This window comes from Brassica napus, chromosome C4 (genome assembly GCF_020379485.1).
Source record: "Brassica napus cultivar Da-Ae chromosome C4, Da-Ae, whole genome shotgun sequence".
Classification (NCBI taxonomy): Eukaryota; Viridiplantae; Streptophyta; class Magnoliopsida; order Brassicales; family Brassicaceae; genus Brassica; species Brassica napus.
Genome location: NC_063447.1, coordinates 56,794,554 through 56,815,091, shown reverse-complemented (window position 1 = coordinate 56,815,091; position 20,538 = coordinate 56,794,554). Strand labels below are relative to the sequence as shown.

The 20,538-nt window shown below is 36.4% G+C and overlaps 2 protein-coding genes across 3 annotated transcripts; both read right to left on the bottom strand.

Moving 5' to 3' along the window:
- Nucleotides 1-94: 94 nt before the first annotated feature.
- LOC106423101 (probable protein phosphatase 2C 27) lies at nt 95-2,624 on the bottom strand. 2 transcript variants are annotated; one of them, XM_013863885.3, is made up of 5 exons: nt 2,379-2,624; nt 1,512-1,795; nt 1,228-1,419; nt 933-1,138; nt 95-853 (listed from the first exon to the last, which is right to left on the bottom strand). In XM_013863885.3, the coding sequence occupies exons 2-5, from the start codon at nt 1,707-1,709 to the stop codon at nt 292-294; spliced, it is 1,158 nt and encodes a 385-aa protein (XP_013719339.1). In that variant the 5' UTR covers nt 1,710-1,795; nt 2,379-2,624; the 3' UTR covers nt 95-291. The 2 variants fall into 2 exon arrangements, with proteins under 2 accessions (XP_013719339.1, XP_048610946.1); XM_048754989.1 differs by having other exon boundaries at nt 1,910-2,572.
- Nucleotides 2,625-3,156: 532 nt separating this feature from the next.
- BNAC04G44060D lies at nt 3,157-6,295 on the bottom strand. Its single transcript, XM_048754990.1, has one exon. It carries the CDS (start codon nt 5,301-5,303, stop codon nt 5,085-5,087), a length of 219 nt encoding a protein of 72 aa, XP_048610947.1. The 5' UTR covers nt 5,304-6,295; the 3' UTR covers nt 3,157-5,084.
- Nucleotides 6,296-20,538: the final 14,243 nt, after the last annotated feature.

Below are 20,538 nucleotides of genomic sequence, written 5' to 3'. Positions count from 1 at the left end.
TCGGCAAATAGGTAAAACCATCATAACTAGCTTCAGCTGTAATAATACGACCTTGTTAGTTATGATCTAACATCCCTGGATTTAAGAGAGCCTATAAGCAAAGAAGAAGCTCTCATATATATATTTTACAAGTAAAAAAAAGTTATTTACAAAAGCGTGATACATGCATCCATCAAAAATCTCAATGAATGTTGAATACTAATGTAGGCAACAACAACATACTCAGAACACAAACATCTCTAACATGACAATAGCCTCTCACAAAGTAAAGACAGAACAACAAGAACATGCTTAGGGATAACCATCAAGCACACCTTTAAGTAGATTTAGCCCTTCCGCAGATATACTCCGCCTCACCCTTGACTGCATCCGGATCTCTATCCTCTGTGGAGGATCAGGAGAGAAGCACACAACAATCACAGTCAAATTATCACACGTATTCCTTTTAAGAGCCTCCCTCACCAGCTCTCTAGAGCATCTCTCTGGATCATTATGAATCATCAGTTCTTTCCTAGCGATTGTCACCGCGCATTGACTGCTCATCACATCCCAAAGACCATCGCACCCCATTATCAAGAACTCATCTTCTTCACTAAGGTCGGTTTCTTGCAACTCTGGCTCTGGGCTTAAGGGACAAGCAGAGCCTTTGGGGCCTTTCATGTGCCAGTCCCCAATGGCACGTGCAACTGATAGTTGCCCGTTGAGGTAGCCATCATACACAACTCCACCTAAATTTTCTATTCTTACTTTCTCGGCGATGCAGTTTGGTTTGTGGTCTTTGGATAACTCAATTGCTCTGCCTCTTCTGCCAAGCACCGCTCGGCAATCACCAGCGTTTGCAATTATCAACCTCCTGTAAAGGAAAGAGAGTAGCAACTCTGTTCATAATCAAAATCAAAAGTACATGAACATGAATTTTAAATGTCTCTTACCTTCCAAAAAGAAAAGCTGTAAGGGCAGTGGTTCCAGAAGAGATGTCAAGGGAAGAATCATCTGCAAATTCGTAATCAGCTTTCAAGAAAGCATTCTTAATTGCTTTTTTAACACATAGTGGGAAGTAGGAGTCCTCTACAATGTATCTCAGTATGTTCTTTCTGACAAACAGTGCTGCATCTGTGCCTCCATGGCCATCAAACACCTGCCAAAGAACACAATCAACAATGTTAACAGGTTGACAAGGTGCGTATAAGCTTTCTTTGGGTAAGGTTTTGAAGATTACACACTCACCCCATAGAAGGCTCCAAGAGATGAGAAATCATCAGATGCACCAAGATGCTGAACAAGATCATCAATGCATATGTGTTCATCTTCCATAAACTGTTTTGCTCCTTGTTCAGCACAGCTTCCTGATCGGTATACAGGCAGAAACTCTGATTTTTCATCAGGTGACTTCATAACCAAACTACAAACATCCACATCCTGCGCGCAAACATCAACTAGTTAAGTCATTTGAACCAAATGCAAGAGAAAAAAAAAACACAAATCCAGAGTTTGTGGGTCATATAAGTTACCTGCAGGCTACTAGTAGTAGTGCTTGTGATATGTTGCATAGAAGAAACGTGCCTTGGAGGTTTTCCTTTACTCATTTGCTTAGAGTCATCTAAAGTATCAATCTCTGCTGCAGAAGCCTTGTCCATGTTGAAATCTCCCTCTAGAACCGTGATCAACGGTGAAAATTCCATACCATCCGCTGAGCTCTTCTCAATCATGTAAATCTATCAGCAATACAGTAACAATTTCCTCTTGTGTGTTTTCGATGTAAGCGTTTTCAGTCTGTTGCTTTCCAGTGTTCACACTAGATCACAGATCAACAAAGAGAAACTTACAAGTATCAGACTTTTTTGTGAGGAAAAAAACTTCAAAACCGAAGACCCACTTGGGAAACTTGTAAGAACTACAGGAACCTTACTTCCTAAAGATCAATTTCAAAGCCAAAAGAAATGATTTTGACAAACGCCCAAGTTCAGCAGATCCTTGTTCTTGATCAAACCGGTGGTATAAACGAAGAAAGTTAAGGAATTCAATAACGACAACACGCAAAAATTCAAGCTACTCAAAGGTGAAACCTTTTCTACTACTTGTCAGCTCAGATCAACTCAAGGAACTCAATAACCGCAAGCTTGTACAACTTTAAACTAAGCACCCAAAATCAACCACTCTAAAGGGTCAAGAAGCAGGTGAAAACTTTTCCTTAAGTCAGATCAACCAAAACCCCAATTCAGAAAATTGAACCAGAACCCTGTTTTCACAAAATCACACCCACAAAAGCTCAATTCAACAAAACCTCAGGAACCCAAGACGAGTTCAGCTCTTAGACCAACCCCACCAGATTGATGAGAAACGAAAGGTAGAAAAATTCAGAAAAATGAGAAACTTACCACACAAACAAAAGCTCTGAGACTATACCCTTTTAGATCCTCTTGAAAGCTTTCCCGGAAACCCAGAAATAAGAAAGTTATGGCGTTGAAGAAAAAAGAAGAGAATTGACGAAAGACAATTTCAGGAAGGTTTCTTTGAGAGAGAGAGACGAAGAAGAAGAAGGTTTGTCTTTGTTTGGTATTTGGTTGGCCACCGGCGATTCCAGGTAATCTCTTCCATCGTCTATCTGTCCCCTCCGGAGATCTCTTACTGACACGCGTCGTTAAATCAACGGCTAAGCATTTCTTTGACCGGGTGGTACCGCCATTGAGTCCCACCCGTTAGATTGCTTGGATAGATAATGGACGGATAAGATGTCATCCACGTAATCTCCTCTTGTCTTTTCCATCGCGTGGGGTTATTACCTCCGATTAAAATATTCTTATATAGCTGCAACAGATTCCCGCCATACACTTGTCGTAATCGTATTGGGATGGAACTTATCCAAAACCGGTAAAATCCCATATCGGTAGCGATCTAACGACAATGGTAGCTATTTGTTGTTGGTGATTGGACATCTCGTTGATGGAATTAGCATATTAATTTTGCAAATTATTATTTTACTGACTTTTTATTGCAATTAAAAGTATAGTTTTTGGGTCTTAATGATGAGAGATTAGAAGTATTAACTACTAATGATTGAAAATTGGAACTTTAATGACCAAACTAACAACCAATGTTAGTTACACAGATTTTTTTTTGAATAGTTACACAGACTATATATGCCGTTGGGTGTTCTTTTTGATTGTTGATATTTTGATATGTCGGTCCTTTCTATTAAATATCAAATAAGAATTATTTATTGGAACTATTTTTTGAACATTATAAATAATGTATTTTATATGTTCATCTCAGAGGCCTGAATGATTAAATATTTTTTTTCAAAAATAAACATCAAAGATTATATTTTCTTGGCTAATTTTTAAAAAATAACGCATGAGATTTTGTAATTTGAATCATATATGTCAAAAATAAAGTTTAATTTGAATGAGAAATAGAAGTCTAATATGTGTGATTTGAAAAACTTGTACAAAGTAGTAAATACACACATTGGATATTTGGATTTAGATTTTGATTTGTTAGTTGGACTTCATGTTCATTAATTTAATCTTATAAACCAAATATATATTTATCTTTTATATTGATAAAATATAAAAAACAAATCTATTTTAATGTATATTATTTAGTTTGAATTTGTCAAACCATAATAGTTTTACTCTTTAATTTTTTGGTAAAAATTTGAAATAAATTCACATATTAATTGACAAAAATTAAAGACTCCGTTAGTGTACCATGAAAGTTTTATTTTTGTGTTGAAAAATGAAATTTGTGTTTCTCATTATTTTTTTATAAAGAGGCTTGTAAGCATTATAGAAAAACATACTTTCAACAACAACAAATCACTTTCTCCTACCTTAAATAGTTATGTTGGTTTTTTTTTTTTTTGAGAGTACAACACAAAAGTTAGGTTCGTCAGGTTCTTTTTTCGGTGATAGTAAACAGAAACATATGCAGTTGTATCAATGAAATCTTACTATTTTTACAAATATCAGTTGTCTCCATTGTAGTGAAATAAGGTTCTTACATTGTTATATATCCTTATGAAGATTTTGGTTGTTATATTCGGTAGCTTAACTAAAATGTTGTTAAGTCACTTTCAGCACTAGTTTTTAATAAAAGTTATTTTGGTTATTTTTCTCTTTATATGCTATTTTATGATAAATTTTTTGAGACACTGTTTTAAGTGTTTTTCATATTTTATTATCTTTATAATGTATATTTGTTCAAAATTCATCAAGTTTATGAAGATTCTTGTTGCTACAACTAATGGCATGCTTTTCAAATTGCTGGTGGTTATGGAATTGACTTTAACTTAATTTATACACTATAATTTGCTAGGAATCAGTCGGTCATTACGAGTTGTGTGCTAAAAAAAATGAAACTTTTATCAAAATATTCAGCGTTAGGACTTGGAACACATCTTATCTATATTATTAAACCTGAAGTACTTTTTAGTACTATTTGGAAAAATAGATAACCGTTTAAATGAGAATTGTTTAGAAATATAGATAACAATATTTTTAATATTTCTTTTTATTTATACATTTAGCCATTTCATTTATAATAAATTAACTATTTCTTTTTTGTATTTTTTGTATTTGCAGATTCTGCCACCGCATTTAAAATCAATTTAAATTAATTAATTAAAATTCCAAAGCTTATCTAACCAAATCAATATTCATATACTAACCATTATTAATATTGTATAAATATTAACTAAATCGCCTGTGTTAAAAAGAGATAACATTTTCATAGGATTAACTAAATCACCATATTACAAAGCATAAAAATATTCATAGATTTTTTTTTATAAAATCAGTGGTTTATGATTTAATGTTGAACACAAGTTAAATTAAACGTCCGCGTGAGGGTGCGGATCAAGTTTTAAGTATTAGTTCTTTATTAAAAAAATTATACGTTTGGCATATAATCTGTGGGAAGATGGTCAAATTAAGCATCACTCAATTGAGTAGAATGGATCATAACAACAGGTAAGGAGAAAAAAACAAATCAATTATCTTTTTTTTTTTAAACAAATCAAATTATCGCAAAAGCATCATATAGAAAAGGCAAGAGAACATGTTTGTTTTGTGATAATGAATGATTCACTTCTTAGCTTGTTGGTTAGCTGAATCTATAGCAGAGGGAGGAGCACTACCGGAGAGGGTCGGTGCGTCGGTTGAGCCGCCGCCTTGGCCAGACTTAACCTCCTGGTGACCGGAAGTTCCATAAGCGTTCTTCTTGTAATCTTCTATATCTTCGTACTTCGTGTACGGACTTGTTTCTAGTGGTAACTCTTGTTTCTCTGGTGGTGTCTTCGACATGTTTCTTTAACAAAGGTTAGCTTTCTTTCCTTCTTGTGTAAAGAGTAAAGATAGTAATATAGTATGTTTAAAAAAAAGGTGATTTACTTATGGGAGATGTAAATAAACGGTGTCCAAAGAAATTGCACAATATTGGCAATGGAACTAGGGAGTGTTTTTGACTAGGTAATTTTGTCGTTAACTAATTTTAAGAAGAACTAGCTTTTGATCCGCACGCCCGCACGGATGTATTTTTCAAAAGAATTATAGTTTATATCAATATATGATAATATAGATACATAAATTTTACCATATTACTTTGTGTTTTATATAACATGTGGATATATAACATTTTTATTGTAATTGGATCATCCATATATTTTTTTTGTTTTGAACACATATTATGTGTGTTTACAAATCTTCTAAATTCATATCTTTGTATCAATAACCACACAAGACATTTTTCTTACAGTAAATTTATTATTGTTTGGAAAAAATAATTTGCAAATGTTATATTTTTAATTACTTTTTATACAAGAAAATCATCAAAACGTGAAAAAGATATAAAACATATTTATGTGAATAATATAAATGGAGAATAAATAAATATATATATATATATAAACTATTAAAACGCAATATAGGAACTCTTATTAAAAAAGATGAATCTGTATGAAATCAATATATAGGCCAAGATAGGGTTTATATGTTGTTGGGTTAACGCTAAATAAAATGTCATGAATAAGTAATGAATGGTCCATTTAGAACCCTAAAAAAGATCATAACCTTTTTGATATGATGATTACATAAAAATAGGAAAAAAAAAGTTGGGATGTTGTTTTGTTTTCGAAAAAACAAATATTTAGTTATGATCTTCTGCGGTTAATAGTGATTGCATGGAATTAAGAATCATTTTTTGAATGGCAGTGAGTTGTCAAAGGAATATAGCATATTAAGTTTATATTTTGTACAAAAAATAATCGAAAATACGCCAAACAATAAATTTGCTAAACCATAAATTAGGTAAACCATAAATTAGGAAAATAACATATTTAGTTTCGATTTTGTGCACAGAAAAAATGAAAATTCACAAAACCATAAATTTGCTAAACCTTAAATTAGCTAAACCATAAATTAGCTAAACCAAACCTTGATTATATCTATATACAAAATGTTGGTATGCATAATCTAAACAAATATAGACTGAATATAAATTGGCTAAAATATAAAACCATAAACTTAATATCGATTAGATTATGGTTAAGAAATTGTGATGAATCGTTTGGTTTGGTTTGTAATGGGTTAGCTAATAAAAAAAAACTATTACAAGCCACAGCTTTAGAGGAGTATTTGATTGGAATAATATAAGGTATGTGCTAGTTGGTCAACTATTTAATCTTGAGTATTGGTTTCGAATAGTACTATAAGATACGTGCTGGTCTAATTTAATTAATAAGATTGTGTACAGAACGGGATGGGTTAACGTTTATTTGGTATAAAAAATGAATGGGTTAAGGAAAGTGTAAAACTACTGTATTTTGATCAGTGACATTTCCTTGTAATTATTTAGAAAAACTCAGGATTAAGTACTATTTGTACTCATGTTTTAATAGTTTAGATAATAATTAACTATTGATATTATGATGATAGAATTAATTGTGGTCCTTCTACCACAACAGAAGAATCCAACACGTGTATGAATCCTTCTTGCATCATCTATCATCAATAAGCTAACCAAGTCTTTTAGCTCTTTCAATCCTCAGATGCATTGTATCTCCCACAACAGAAGCATGACACCCGATATAAGAACTTGCGGGTTATAAACATTTCTTAAGAATCTTATAAAATTTTCTCCATAGTTTAGGGATCTATACTTTATATAAAAACCTTCAAAAATTGTGGAGGCTATAGCTAATGTGTTATTAGGCTTGATCCAGATCCGACCTTGCTGATCTTCACTTCGATCCAACTGCAACCCATTTCTTTGCTTACCCCATTCACTCATGAGTTCTATAGTGAATAAAAGTGAAATTCTCGTGAGTTGTTCGATGAGAGAACTAGAGTGTAACAGCGATTATTAACCATATGCGTTTAGTAAATTTTGAAGAGTTTCCGGCTACACGTATGATTGCGGTTTTGCATCCAAACTGGATAACATCTCGTTCATGTTCTTAGTTTCATGCAAATTCACTATTTCTATTTGCATTAAAAAATTGTTAGTGCAGTGAGGACTGAGTTTTAGAAGTTGAAGAAAAACAACTCCTCAAGATGTCCATGTACCAGTCGTGAAGTACTACATGAAGTCATGAAATACTACATGAAGTCGTACAAGAAGTACTACATGAAGTGAAGCTGAAGTAAAGCTGTGTAGCTGACTTGAAGACTGGACTTGGAGCCGACGTAGAGCTAAACTACAAGATACTTGGAGGCTAAGCTAGCTATGATTTACCTTGGAGAAGGGTAAATCATCAAGGGAAGATTTCCAAGAGGCTTTGAAGAAGTTTTGGAAATATTCCATAAGAAATATCTCTTCCTTGAGAAGTTGGCAAGGATAAGCCACGAAGTCTAAATGTATAAGTAGACAGAGACGTGCCTTGGGATAGGTATCACTTCAAGAGAAGGCCGTAAGCATAAGGGTTTTGGTGTCGAATGAGAGTAGACACAAAACATAAGGGCTAGGGGTCATGAGGGGGTCAGAGGGGTTCTTGGGTTAGTTTGATCTAGGAACGTGTTAGGCTGGTGTCTCTGTCTGAGTGTGACATGTTAGTCAAATCGGAAGAGAGCTAGTAAGACACTTTATCTATGTAAAGATAAACCTTCATTATTATCTTGATGTATTACTTTGTGAAATAAATAAAAGCATTGTACTTGTATGTATTACTCTCTGTAACAGACTCGTCTTGCACCTACAAAAATCACTATTTGTACTTTCTATGTTGCGATCTTTTGGTAATAGGCCGTGATCGTTGTACGTGGTAGTTTAGATTTCGGCTAATTGGTGAAGATCTAGTTCGACTATCTTGTTATATCAAACTTAAGATGTATACGTACACAGAATCATCAATACTATTAAAATGGAAGAAGTCCTACAAAATCTACTTACAAAAGATTGTTGGACCTATTCATTAACCAATTAAATTTTTGGTTCTACCTTATATTTTCTATTATTTCTCTAATTATACTAACAATTTAATGCTCTCTAACTATACATACATCACTTTTACCATCTATACTATATTTTTGTTATACCAAATTTTTATACATACATAACTCTATTATACTAATTCATATAAATATATTATACTAACATATCATCTTTTTCTATCCCTGTCTCATGAATCTAATGACCAAAATAGTAATGATTCGTCTCAATAAACAAAATTTTTATTGTTTCTTGGTGCCATCCTTTCCATTAAAATTAAAAAGATAAATCTATAATAAATTATCAATAATGAAAACCTATCAATATATTTTGGTCTTCTGTATTTTTAATGATTTATAGTAATAAAATTTTAAAATAAAAATTATAAATTAAATAGTTTATTTAATTTAATACTTTTTATATATTATTGGATATATCTTAGTTTTCACGAGTCAATCAGTGTCAGGTGATAGGTTATAAACGGATTTTGAATTTAACCCAAAATTTATCGGATTCTTAAATAGTGGTGATTTATATACGGATCACTTGATTGAGCGATTATATCATATAGATACGGGTCACATCAACACAACAATAAATATATTATAAGTTACAAACTTTAAACACATAATTTTATAATTATCAAATTTTGTTTCTTATAATTTTTTTAGGAAATAAATTATGCGCTAAGCGCATGTCAAAATCTAGTAAATGTATTATAATATATAATGAAACACCAAAATACCAAACATCAAACCATATCTTTGAAAAATGTTGTTTGGAAAAACACAAATTCAATATATATTTATAAACATAACTATAAATTAAGGAAAACGTGAATGATTCAAAAAATTAGATTATGCAGTCCAAACTATTTAGGTTTTATTTATGAAAATGCACGAACCACTTGGCTGAAGTCAATGCATATTTAAAATTGGTCGAAGCCAACGCAGCTCAAACAAATTTTAAGATAATCGCGTATAGCGTGAGAATAAATTATTATAAACGAAAGAAGAACAATGACGATGACATTCATTTCATATTTCATGGCGATATTTTCCTTCCAGCATATGCTTCTTCTCGTCGCATCACTCTTCTTCTTACCCACCTTCCACGCTGTTGATTTCAAATACTGCAACGGTAAATGTACACTACAAGAAAACATCAAGGATTCTGTGGAAAAAAATCGTCGGAATTTCGTCGGAATATCGTTATTCCGACGAAATTCCGACGAAACACGTCGTCGGAAATAATTCCTCGGAATTTCTTTTTTCCTCTGAAATCCCTCGGAATTTTCCGACGGAATTCCGAGGAAATAAATTTCCGAGGATCCCTTGTTTGTCGGAAAAGTCCTCGGAATATACCGAGGTAGAACTTCGTCGGGATAATTCCTCGGAAGTTCATCGATCGATGCGTGTTTGGACATATATACATCGATCGATAGGAGTATACCGACGGACTTTTTCCTCGGTTTATTCCGAGGAACTGTTCCCTCGGTATATTCCGAGGGATCCGTTCCTCGGAATTTTCCGAGGGAGTTGTCCCTCGGAAAATTCCGAGGGAAATGTCCCTCGCTATATTTTTTAAAAAAAACGGATCGATCGATGCGTTTTTGTTCAAAAACGCATCGATCGATCTAGTGAAAAATATAATTAATTTCCTCGGAATGTAAAAAATATTAATTTTTTTGAAAAAATAAAATTTCTGAAATTTAAATTCGAAAATATGAAATTAAAAGTAAAATTGAAATCATATTAATTAATATTCAAAGTTTCACAAATAAAAATAAAACATTCCGAGATTGGGGAAAAAAAAACTACGGGTCTGGCACGTCCGGGAACACCTCGTTCGGGTACATCCTCTGCATCATCTCCATCATTTGCTGGTTCAGCCTCCTCTGTGCCTCATAGCCCGCCTGTTGAGCCGCCATCTGGGTCTCCAACAAAGATATTCGATCATCTTTGTCCTTCAACTGAGCCGTAAGTACTTCTGGATCAACAAAGGGCGGTGGTGCAGAAGAAGGAGGAACCGACCGGGTGCGACGACCCAAACCGAACAAACGTCCCTTCTTCTTTGGAACCGACTGAATAGAAAAAAGCCAAATTTAGAAATTTAAACCAAGAAATAAATGAATTGAACTTTAAAAAAAAAAAACTTACGGATTCAACGATTTCGTTGATTCGAAACCGGGACAAGTTGGTCGAAGCCGTCGAAGCGTCATCCTCGGTTTGAAGCTGAGACACTTCGTCTACCACCTGAGTTTGGACCAGGTCGACCACGTCCCTCACAAGACCGTCATCAATCTGGCCGGTCTTCTTGTTGGTATACGCCCTCCTCATTAGGGCGAGATCATCGACCGGCTCGCCATCATTTTCTTCCGCCTTGAAAAAAAACATAAAATTAAAGAAACATTAGAAATTAGAAGAAATGCACAATAAATTTAAATTCTGAAACTCAAATAATTGAAGAAAAAGCGGTTGAACTTACCATGCGATCTCCGAGAGTGGCAATAGATTGAGCACCCAAGTTATGCTTGTAGATGCCCTTCCCTTTACGGTCGCTCCTGCGGTTGGTGGAGTTGGTGGAAGAAGTTTCTTTCGTCTCCTCCTTATCCCAATGCGCACACAACTCCTTCCAGACCGTGTCGTTCATCGACTTTGGGACCTTTTAATTAAAAAAAAAAGAAAAAGTTTAATAAATTAAAAAATAGTTTAATAAATTAAAAAATTGTTTAATAAATTAAATCGAACCTTATTGATTTCCCACTTCTTCTTCCACTCGTGGATCTGCTTCCCATAGTTGTCCATTACTTTATGGACGAAGTGGTGATAGATAAAGAGCGTCTCATCGGAATTCCAGTTGAACTCTTGCTGAAAAAAAACACAATTAGTAGAAAATTTATATTAAAGATTAAAAATATAAGTAAAAAATTAGAATACTTACCGCAAACTGACGAAACCACAGAACCTGCTTGTCGGTTGGGAAGTGAGTGAAAGTCGGATGTCCACTGTCGAGGGCCGAGTACATCATACGGTTGATCCATGCGCTGATCCCGTTCCCGGATCGGTTGAACCTTATTAAAAGAACAAACGGTTAATAATGAATCCAAATTTAAAGAAAAAAAAATGTTTAATTACCATGTTTGACCCCGTCCATGTGGATACGGAGTGAGATACGGAAGATGGTCACGACCGGGCTGTTGAACCAACTCCGCAACCCTCATCACTCCCGGAGGACCCGGAGGAACAGGAGCGGATGCAGCAGCGGGAGCGAGAGGAGCATGAGCGGGTGCAGCAGAGGGAGATGTATGGTTGGAGCTGTGGGGCGAAGGGGAATCCTGAAAATGGCTGGAATCCCGAGACTGGCTCCCCGTACCACCACGACCACGACGCTGTCGAGGCCGGGTCTGATCATCATGAGACCTGTAAATTAAAAAAAAAATATTTAATAAATACAGAAATATATAAATTAATTTTTTTTATTAAAAAAAAATCCCAAATAATTTAATCACAGAAAAAGATTTATATATATTAAATTTTTTTATAAATATATAAAAATAGTTCTAATAAACAAAAAATAGTTTTAATAAATAAAAATTGTTTAATAATTACAAAAATAGTTTTAATAATATATATATATGAAAAATATTTTTAAATCCCAAATAATAGTATTTAATCACAAAAAAAGTTTTATAGATATTTAAAATGTTTTGTAAAATCCAAAAAATCGAATTTATATAGAAATTTTTTTTTGTAAAATCCAAAAAATCGAATTTATATAGAAAAATCGTTTTGTAAAATACAAAAATCGATTTTATATACAAAAATCGATTTTATAAATACAAAAAAAAAAAAAATTATAAAAAAATTCTAAATCAATTCAACAAAACAAATTATTCAACCAAATCACAATTCTAAACCTATTATACAACCAAATCACAATCCTAACCAATCACCCTAACAAAAATCTATCAAAACTACACAAAAACCTAACAAATAGAACCTAAGAGAGTGGGATAGGGTCCTTACATGATTTGTGTAAGAGAAGAGGGAGATCGCCGGAGATATCGTCGGATTTCAGGGGGAAATCGCCGGAGAGAAAGAGAGGAGTCGCGCAGAGGAAGAAGAGAGAAATGGGGAAGAAGAAGGGGCTCGTGGTTATAAAACCTAGGGTCCGACGGACATTATCCGTCGGAATTCTAATTTCAATTTTCGCGAAATATTTGCCCGGTAAAATGAAAATATTCCGAGGAAATTCCGACAGATAGTAAAATATCCGTCGGAATTTCCTCGGAATATTCCGAGGAAATACCGAGGAACTAGTGTTTGGGGTTTCAAAACATCAATTTTTTTGCCGTATTTCATTTCTTATACAATTGTAATGCATACCATTGAGGATTCTTTGTATACATGAGCATAAACCATGAAATAACAAATTTCAAAACTAATTGAAAGTATTCCCTTTACCGTTCATTAAAAGGTATAAGTGTTTCTCTTATGTTGCGAGATTTCGTTCATACAATCGGAAAAGTGTTAATTATACGGTAAGGAACAAATTTTTGACTTCATAATGAACGTAAGACACTTAATAAGAGTTATATAGGTGTTATTCAAACGGCAAAACGTTGTTTTCGGTTTAAAAACCCTATTTCCTCAGAATTTCCTCGGATTATTCCGAGGGAACTCCGAGGAAACCCTCTTCTTCCTCGGAATTTCCTCGGAATATTCCGAGGAAATTCCGACGAACTAGTGTTTGGGGTTTCAAAACGTAATTTTTTTTTAAAAAACGCATCGATCGATGCGTTTTTGAACAAAAACAAATCGATCGATTACTAAGATGGCCCGGGCCGTAAGATTGTGATCGATCGATGAGAGTATCCCATCGATCTATCGACAATCTGAATTGTTCCTCGGAAAATCTTGTATGTTTTTTTAAAAACGCATCGATCGATGCGTTTTTGAACAAAAACAAATCGATCGATTACTAGGATGGACCGGGCCGTAAGATTGTGATCGATCGATGAGAGTATCTCATCGATCTATCGACAATCTGAATTGTTCCTCGGAATTTCCTCGGAAAAACTTGTATGTTTTTTTAAAAATGCATCGATCGATGCGTTATAGAACAAAAACGCATCGATCGATTACTAGGATGGACCGGGCCGTAAGATTGTGATCGATCGATGAGAGTATCCCATCGATCGATCGACAATCTGAATTGTTCCTCGGAATTTCCTCGGAAAATCTTGTATGTTTTTTTAAAAACGCATCGATCGATGCGTTATAGAACAAAAACGCATCGATCGATGCGTTATAGAACAAAAACGCATCGATCGATGCGTTATAGAACAAAAACGCATCGATCGATTACCAAGATGGCCCAGGCCGTAAGAATGTGATCGATCGATGCGTTATAGAACAAAAACGCATCGATCGATGCGTGTTCGGAAAACAGAATTATAAGGCAAAACCCGACCTTTTTTGGATCTAAACCTTAAAACTCTCATCCCCTCCGATTTCCCCTATAATTCGCCCCCCCTTTCTCTCTCTATAATCATCCGATTTGAACAATTTTGGGCTCTATTCCACTTGATTTTTCGAGCTCTACCTGATTCCTACACTCGTCTTCACCCTAAGACAGGTATACTCCGCGAATCTCCACATTCTGAAATCGTGTTCTTGAGCAATTTTTTGGGTTTTGTGAATTTCTTATTTCCGTGTTGATTCCTTGATCAAATATGCATGAAACAGATGTTTAAACATGGAATAGAACACAATTGTCTGTGATCAACGAGTTTGGAACATGATTTGAGATGATTTAGGGATAGAGAATTTTTTTCAATTTCGTTTTTTTTTATCACAACTCGATTTCGCTTTTCATTTTCATGTTGCTTTGAGTTCTTAATTGATTATAACCATGTTGAGAGCAATGATTCTATTTTGTAGAGAATGAAGCGCACGAAAACATCAGCAAAGAAAAACACACAAGAAGAGGGTTCGTCACAGCTGGAGAAGCAAAGGCCAAAGAAGTGGGATAAGTCTGATACCACCCACTACAACAACATGAAGAAGGTAGCCGTTCCGGCTACACAACTAGCATGTCCTGAGACGATGACAATATTGGGAATCAAAGCAGACATTGAAGGACTGTTCCAGAACATGGGTCTAGGCCAACTATGCAACCTCAAGGAACCCACTTATCCGGAGTTGGTACGCCAGTTCATAGCATCCGCATACGTCACCCGTCCCGATGATAGCCATCAGGAAGGTTTTCTGGCATTCGTAGTGCAGAAAGTATACTATGAGGTATCTTTCACAGACCTCTGCGGACTATTTGGATTGAGTGCGGGGGAGAGGACATATGGTCTTTATTGGACTTCAGAGCTGTTGAACTTCTGGGAAACGATTGGCACAGGGGTTTATAGATCTTCTCAGGCAAAGGAGTCACTTATCCGGAGCCCAGTACTGAGATATGCGACACGCCTCATTGGCTCATTGCTATACGGGACAACCACAGCCGCATCAGTCACGCAATGGGAGTTGTGCCTCCTGTACCAAGGTGTGAGGCATTTGCTACCGGCATTTGGAAACTCTACATTCCCACCTGCTACTGCCTTCAACATGGGAGCGGTGCTGGCCGCAAACTTAGCAGGATACAAGGGGAAAGTAACCAAATCCAAGAGCAATGCATGTGGATTTGGTGCAGTGATTACTCGGATCCTTAGACATGTGGGTGTAGACTGCGAGAACCAGCAGGTAGCACTGGACAGATCGAACAACATTGCTTGGAACTACCTGGATGTCATTTCTCTAGTAAGTAAGGAGTTCATAGCTGGTCCCCACTCGAGGATCCATCGGGATGGTCCTTACGTCTACGTATTCCAGGACCGAGCGAAGAAAACACTCTACTGCCACCTGCCTCAGATCGGCCTGACTGCTCTACTTTCAGAGGCTGCAGTTGAGTTCCTACCCCCTGCTACCGCACTAGTAGACAAGCCATCCTTCTTCACGCCAAAATATCAGACCAAAGGCAAGGGCGTGGTTGATGAAGAAGGACAAGATGAGGCTGCACAAGCCATTCCAGATGATTCACAACCCCATCAGCTACTCCCATCAGACTCCAGCCAGTACAAGCTGCAAGAGCTTCCACCGAACGCCACTTCGCGCCAGCAACAACATTGGAGAGATCAGAGCATAAAGACAAACAACGACATGCTACACAAGATCTGGGCTGCCATTTCACGTATCAGGCCGTGTCGTTGCCAAAAGGATGATGTAGTTCATCGGGACAACTCTCCATCCAGCTCTGGTTCGGGTTCGAGTGGTACACACAGGGTAAGAAAGAGGTCCAAGAGACCCAACGATGCAGGAACATCTGGAGCAGGAGACGAGGAGTAGGAGCTATCACCGGCTATTTTATTTTCTTTTCTATTCTAACGTTTTATGGTCTTATTTTCTGTTAATTTTGAACTGAGTTTTTTTTTAGGTTTCTTAATTATGAGTTCGTATTTCTTTTACATGGTTTCTTTGTTTTATTTGGTTGTGTTTTGTGTAGCTTTTAATTCGTATTCAGCTTTGCCTTGCTAGATAAACCAAATAACTATTATCCGAGGAAAGAGGTTATATCAAGTGTTCCTCGGAATTTCCTCGGTATTTCTTAAAAAAAAAAAAAAAAGTTCAATGGTAGTCTGTTTCCGAGTCATCATCACCAGATGAATCTGAATCTGGATCTTGGTGAAACTCTCCAATCACTGGTTCATCCTCTACGTGAACGACGGCTTCCTCTCCAAAGTCGGTTAAATCGACTACAAGGCCAACTCCAGCTAAATCTTCTGCTGCACTACAGTTGCCGGATGTGCTTGGTTGTAGTGGGTCTTCCAGCTCAGAACTTCCCTGAACTCGGCCTCTCGGGTTGAGTCTTGTAACAGTAACCCATGGATCATCTCTGTTCCTTACCCGGGGGTACTTGATATAACAAACCTGTAACATTTAGAAAAATTATAAATTAATACACATGATGATGAATCATTCTGAATAATTAACATTTAATTACCTGATCGGCCTGGGAAGCAAGAATGAAAGGATCATAATATTGCAGCTTTCGCCTCGAATTTACTGATGTAACACCAAATGCATCTGTTCTCACACCTCGATCTGGGGTGTTGTCGTGCCAATCACAATAGAAAACAGTACAGCGCAATCCAACCATGCCCAAATACTTGATTTCCAAAATCTCATGTATGTGTCCGTAGTATACATCATCTCCTGATGCAGAACAAACGCCAGCATCATAAGTCGTACTCGAACGTCTCCTCTTCTGAGTTGTGAATGCATATCCTCGAGTACAAAATCTCGGATATGACTTCACAACAAAGTTTGGTCCAACGACCATCTCACGTATCCAATCGTCAAATGTTTCACCTCTGGCCAAACCAGCAGACACCTATTAATAGCACATATATATATATTATATCAATAAATGTGAATTAGTATAAATATGTGATAAAATATATTTTAATTTGTTTAAAGCACTCACATAAGTAAACATCCATCCAGTAAATTCTCTCTGCTTCATTTCTTCTAGTTCGTCCTCTGTGGCGTATCTATACTCGAACCGCTTTTCTGCCATGAAAATCCTGTATATGATGACAATAATGTAATTAATTAAGATTTAAATTTCAACTTGTTAAAATAAAAATTTGTAAGCTCATTTATTTACCTCTCATATTGAAGAACGTCTTCGCAGTTGGTGAGCAAATATGTTTGCAAATGACTGCGCTCCTGCTCAGTAAGTCGACGGTCCTTTGGTTTTCCGCTAAGTCGTCCAACGTCTGTGAAAATGTCTGGAACCGTAACATGATATGTTGCCCGTTCGCCTCTATCATCATGCCGAGCAGGTCTTCTGTTTTTGGTCTGAACTTCTGCTGGAAAGTAGTACTCGGCAAAGTTTGAAGTTTCTTCATTGATCATCTGTGCGACTATAGAACCTTCCACCCTACTTAAATTTTTCACCATCTTCTTCAAATGGAACATATACCGCTCATACAGATACATCCATCTATACTGCACAGGACCACCAAGTTCCAATTCTCTTGCCAGGTGAATAACAAGATGCTCCATAACATCAAAAAATGAGGGAGGAAATATCTTCTCAAGGTTGCACTGAATCACGGCTATGTTAGTCTTCAAATTTTCAATACCTTCAAGAGTCACTGATCTCGTGCATAAATCGCGGAAGAAACCACTTATCCCTGCAATTGCTTCATGAACATTTCGTGGTAATAGTTCCTTGAAGGCGAACGGAAGGAGGCGCTGCATCATTACATGGCAATCGTGGCTTTTCAAGCCAGTAAACTTTCCTTCCTTTCTGTCGATACAGTTACGCAAATTTGATGCGTAACCGTCTGGAAATTCCACATCGTTTGAAATCCAATCAAAGAACGCATCTTTTCCCGCTGCATCAAGTCGGTATATGGGAAAAGGAGCCCTACCATTCTCATCAACATGAAGTTCTGAACGAGCACATATATCGACTAAATCCAGTCTTGACTTCAAATTATCCTTTGTTTTACCTTGAACATTAAGGATCGTGTTCATGAGATTGTCAAAAAAGTTCTTCTCAATATGCATGACATCTAAATTATGCCTTAGCAGATGATCCTCCCAGTATGGCAGATCCCAGAAAATACTTTTTTGTGCCAGTTATGTAGTTCTCCAACAGCATCTACCGGAAAACGCTCATGTCCACCGACTTCTGGCGTCCTTTCTGCACCAAAATCTCTTAGTTGTATCTTCAAATCTTTCCCACAAATTTCCGGAGGTGGACTGTCAAACACCCTCTTGTTCTTCGTAAACAAATTCCTACTCCTACGATATGGATGATCAGGTGGTAGGAATCTCCTGTGACAGTCAAACCAACACGTTTTCCTTCCGTGCTTTAGTTGGAAAGCATCAGTGTTATCTTGACAATATGGACATGATAGCCTTCCATGCGTTGTCCATCCAGACAACATACCATATGCTGGAAAATCACTTATTGTCCACATTAGTACTGCCCGCATTTGAAAGTTTTCTTTACACGAAACATCGTATGTTTCAGCACCTTGAGCCCATAGTTGTTGCAACTCATATATTAGTGGCTGAAGAAACACATCAAGTGATCTCTTAGGATGCTCTGGTCCGGGAACGAGAATCGAGAGAAACAAAAACTCTCGTCGCAAGCACAAGTTTGGGGGGAGGTTGTATGGTGTAAGAATGACGGGCCATAGAGAATACTGTCTTCCACTCTTGCCAAACGGACTGAAACCATCAGTACATAATCCAAGGTAGACATTTCTTCTCTCATACGCAAAGTCGGGATACTTTGATTGGAAATGCTTCCACGCTTTTGCATCTGAAGGATGTCTGATCTCACCATCTGTTGAGTGCTCCGCATGCCATCTCATTGGTTGCGCTGTGCGTTCAGACAGATACAACCTCTGCAACCTTTCCGTCAAAGGTAAATACCACATCCTTTTATATGGCACTGGAACTCTTCCACTCGTATCTTTATAACGAGGCTTTCCACAAAATTTGCATGTAACCCGCTGTTCATCCGCCCTCCAATAAATCATGCAGTTGTCGCTGCATACATCTATTACCTGATACGATAAACCAAGACCAGCTACGAGTTTCTGAACCTCGTAGTATGAACCAGGAGCTACATTATCCTCGGGTAGAATACCTTTTACAAAATCAGCAATCGCATCCACACAGTCTTCAGCCAAATTATAATCTGTTTTAATGCCCATCAATCTTGTAGCAGATGATAAAGCTGAATGACCATCTCTGCAACCTTCGTACAATGGTTGCTTTCCAGCATCCAACATATCATAAAATCTCCTAGCTTCTGCATTGGGTAAATCTTCCCCTCTAAAATGATCATTTACCATCTGCTCAGTACCTACACCATAATCTACATCCGTTCTAATTGGTTCTTCTAATCTAACCGCTGGCTGAGGTTCACTAGTACTACCATGTTCATAATCAGTTTCCCCATGATGATACCAAATTTTGTAACTTCGTGTAAACCCACTCAAATATAGATGAGTCCAAACATCCCACTCTTTAATAACCTTTCTATTTTTACAATTAGAGCAAGGACATCTTAACATACCTGTTTTTGCTTCCGGTTGTCGGTGAACTAACCCCATGAATTCAGTTATACCTCGTTGGTATTCTTCCGTAAGCAATCTCGTGTTCGGATCCAAATGAGGTCGATCGATCCAAGAACGAAAATAATTTGAAGAAGACATATTTTTTATGAATCAAATTCGTGTGTAAATAGAGTAAGAGGGAGGATGAAGATATGAAGTGAATGAAGAGGAAGAGGAGTGCTTGTATTTATAGTTTAAATCCTGCCGACATACCGAGGAAATTCCGACGGACAAAACTAGTTCGTCGGAACTTCCTCGGAATTTTGTAAAATCCCCCAACGGCTCTCCAACGGCTATAATATTTCCTCGGAATTCATCGGTTTTTTCCGAGGAACACAGTTTTCCTCGGAATTTCCTCGGAATATTTCGACGGACTGTAGTTTCCTCGGAATTCCGTCGGTATATTCCGAGGAAATTCCGAGGAAACCCAATTTTGTGTTTCCTCGGAATTTCCTCGGAAATTCCTCGGTATATTCCGAGGATTTCATTTTCCGTCGGAATGTCCGTCAGAATATCGCTGTTTTCTTGTAGTGGTAGTTTGTTAGTCGTAAATTTCTCTATGTAGAAATTTTAAAGTTAATATATAACACATACACATCTTCTTATTTGATAAATCAATTCTGTAATACAAAATAGGCTCTTGTTTCGTAAACTTTTGGTTTGCTCATATCCTCTTTCTTTTTACTTAACAATAAATAAATGATGGACTATAACTTAAACTAATTCCGAACATTCCTATTGTTTGACGTATTTCAATATATATATATAGTACTTTTGGGATATAATTAGTTTTGTAAGAAAGATGTATAGATCCAAGTTTTTGACATACCTAGTAGGCAAGTACCACTCAGTCATGACTTCCAAAACTAACCTCTGCGACTGTTGTAGATGAGGGATATGTTTACGGTAACATCACTCGT

What these genes read in the sequence shown, in the direction of transcription:
- LOC106423101 (XM_013863885.3), bottom strand. Translation starts at nt 1,709, where the DNA reads ATGATTGAGAAGAGCTCAGCGGATGGTATGGAATTTTCACCGTTGATC. An exon ending in CTCTTGGAGCCTTCTATGGG is followed by an intron (nt 1,139 to 1,227) that starts GTGAGTGTGTAA and finishes GTTCTTTGGCAG; the next exon opens with GTGTTTGATGGCCATGGAGG. An exon ending in ACAGCTTTTCTTTTTGGAAG is followed by an intron (nt 854 to 932) that starts GTAAGAGACATT and finishes TTTCCTTTACAG; the next exon opens with GAGGTTGATAATTGCAAACG.
- BNAC04G44060D (XM_048754990.1), bottom strand. Translation starts at nt 5,303, where the DNA reads ATGTCGAAGACACCACCAGAGAAACAAGAGTTACCACTAGAAACAAGT.